This window comes from Charadrius vociferus, unplaced genomic scaffold (assembly GCF_000708025.1).
Source record: "Charadrius vociferus isolate BGI_N301 unplaced genomic scaffold, ASM70802v2 scaffold1511, whole genome shotgun sequence".
Classification (NCBI taxonomy): Eukaryota; Metazoa; Chordata; class Aves; order Charadriiformes; family Charadriidae; genus Charadrius; species Charadrius vociferus.
Window position 1 is genome coordinate 69,290 of NW_009646686.1, and position 2,226 is coordinate 71,515.

The 2,226-nt window shown below is 63.6% G+C and overlaps 1 protein-coding gene across 1 annotated transcript in view; it reads left to right on the forward strand.

Moving 5' to 3' along the window:
* Positions 1-2,226, forward strand: part of TEAD3 (TEA domain family member 3) — a 31,525-nt gene that overhangs the window by 22,950 nt on the left and 6,349 nt on the right. Inside the window, exons 4-5 of the mRNA XM_009889289.1 lie at positions 1,431-1,493; positions 1,625-1,687. Of these exons, the coding sequence (XP_009887591.1) occupies positions 1,431-1,493; positions 1,625-1,687 (126 nt within the window). The remainder of the gene's footprint in view (positions 1-1,430; positions 1,494-1,624; positions 1,688-2,226) is intronic.

Here is a 2,226-nt window from a genome sequence, read left to right on the forward strand (position 1 = left end):
AAGGTCCCGCAGAGCCCTCGTCGCGATCGCGCTGCCCTGCGAGGGTGGATGCTGGAGCGGGCGGCGCAGGCAGCGGTGCCGGCAGGGCACACAGCACGCAGTGGTCCTCCTTTGCCCGCACAGCGTGTGGGCAGGGTGGCATCCATCCCAGCTGCGAGCCCTCGTGGTACCCTCGTGCCGGACACCAAACCTGGCCAAGGACCGGACTGCCACCATCCTCGATGAGATATGTGTGTTTGTCACGCGTCCGGTGGCTCTTCCCTCCCCTCCGTGGTGGCCCCCAGCCGGGAGCCGTGCCACAGAGCTGGTGGCCCAGGATGCTGGGGAGAGGGTGCATCTCCCACCGCAGGGGGACGGATGCATTTGGGGTGTGGGGCACTTACGTTGGGACTGTCCAGTGCTATGGGTCCCCGCAAGGGAGGGACACTGGTCCCCAGAACTGGGGGGGACAGATCCCTCCAGGACTGATGCTGGAGGGAGAGGGACCAGGGTCCAACCACGGTCCCTGTGTTCAGACCGGCGCTGAGCGGCACTTTATTTCTGGCTTAAAGCCTTAACTGGACCCCCTGCGCGCCCCCCCGGCATGGGGGGGAAGGATGTGGCACTGGGCAAAAGTGATGCTCCGGGGACACTCAGGAAAGGCACAGGGGAATGTGGCATTGTCCCCTCTGTGCGGTCATGTCCTGAACAGCCTGTGGTCTCTTCTCGGACAGCCTGGCGCTGGTGGGAGAAGGATCTCGGCGAAATCAGCCCCGGTGCCCGGTGGGTGCAGGGACCCCCACCCTGCGTGGGGCTCGGGGCAGGCACCCCAACCACACTGCGCCTTTCCTGCCTCTACAGCCGCCCCTTTTCTTTGGATCCTGCTCTTAGAGGGGTCTGGACACACACAAAAAAAGACCCCCTCTTCTCCCCTTTCCCACCTGCAATACCAGCAGGAGCCCCGGGGGAATGAGAGCCGGTCCCTCCTGCATCTCCCTCGGGACCAGCGGTCCCACTGCAGCCCCACTTGGGGTAACCCAGGGGCACCCCAAACCTGCCCGGCCATGTCCTGTGTGCAAACAGCAGCTCACTGCGCTCGTAGGGGCCGGGGGGGGTCTGTCTGTCTGTCCAGGAAGCCCCAAGAGACAGTAAACACAGACCCACACCCCAACGCGGGGCTGGGGGTGGGGGGGCACAAACCAGCATCAATCAGCGCAGCGCCGGGCTCCCCCCCATCCCCCCCTCCCAATTTTCCTCCCTCCAGCTCACAGCGGGCGCAGGACCCTCAGCATCTCCGGCAGCATCACCTTGGCAGACCCCCCCGTCCCAGTGCGTTCCCCCTCTTTTTCCGCCCTCCCTTCCCCGGGGGGAACAACATCCCACCCTACGAAGGGGGAACGTATCTTCACGCTCTCTGTGTTTTCCTTTCCGAACGGCGTGGCGGGCGCTAGGTGTCCAGCCACATACAGGTTCTAGCTCGGAAGAAGGTGCGGGAGTACCAGGTTGGCATCAAGGTACGTTGGCGCCCTTGCCCAGGTGTCCGCGGCGGTGTCTCTGTGAGCATGGGCAGCCCCTCTCCTTCCTCTTCCTTTCCTCTGGTTGACGGCTCTGCTGTTCCCCCTCTCCTTCTGCTCTCTCTCTGCAGGTCTCTAGCCACTTGCAGGTTCTTGCCCGACGGAAATCTCGTGAGATTCAGTCCAAGCTGAAGGTACGCGTCCCCCTCCCCGGCCCTGGCCCTGCCTGGCTCCCCCCTCCCCTGCTCGCTGACGACTAACGCACTCGGCTCTGCGGTGTGCCGCTTGCTTTCTTTTATACCTCTCTTTTTTGGGTGTTTTTATTTTTCTTCCCCCTCCCTCGGCTCCTGGGACCGGATGGTTTTTAGTGGCGTCGTTGTGGGATGCCCAGAGAGGAGTGCAAGGGGGTGTCCAGCTCGAAGGCTCAGTGGGGACACCAGAGCCCTTCCCTCTTCCCCCGGAGGGTGAATTTGGGGTGCAAAATCCCTTTCTTTAGCACAGGGAAGGACCTCACCGTGGGGAAATGGGGGTTTCAACCCTCCTCCGGTGATGCTCGAGGGCTGCCCCCTCTTTGGGCTATTAGGGCTGTCCCAGGAGGGGAAGGACCCCCCCTCGAGCAGCCAGCAAGGCAAAGTGAGGTTCAAGCAGAGAGCGCAAAGGTCCTCCTCAACCCCCCAGCTGAGACCTGGCCCCGCTCGTGACGGGTGCCGGGGTGATGTGGACAGAAGCGGCG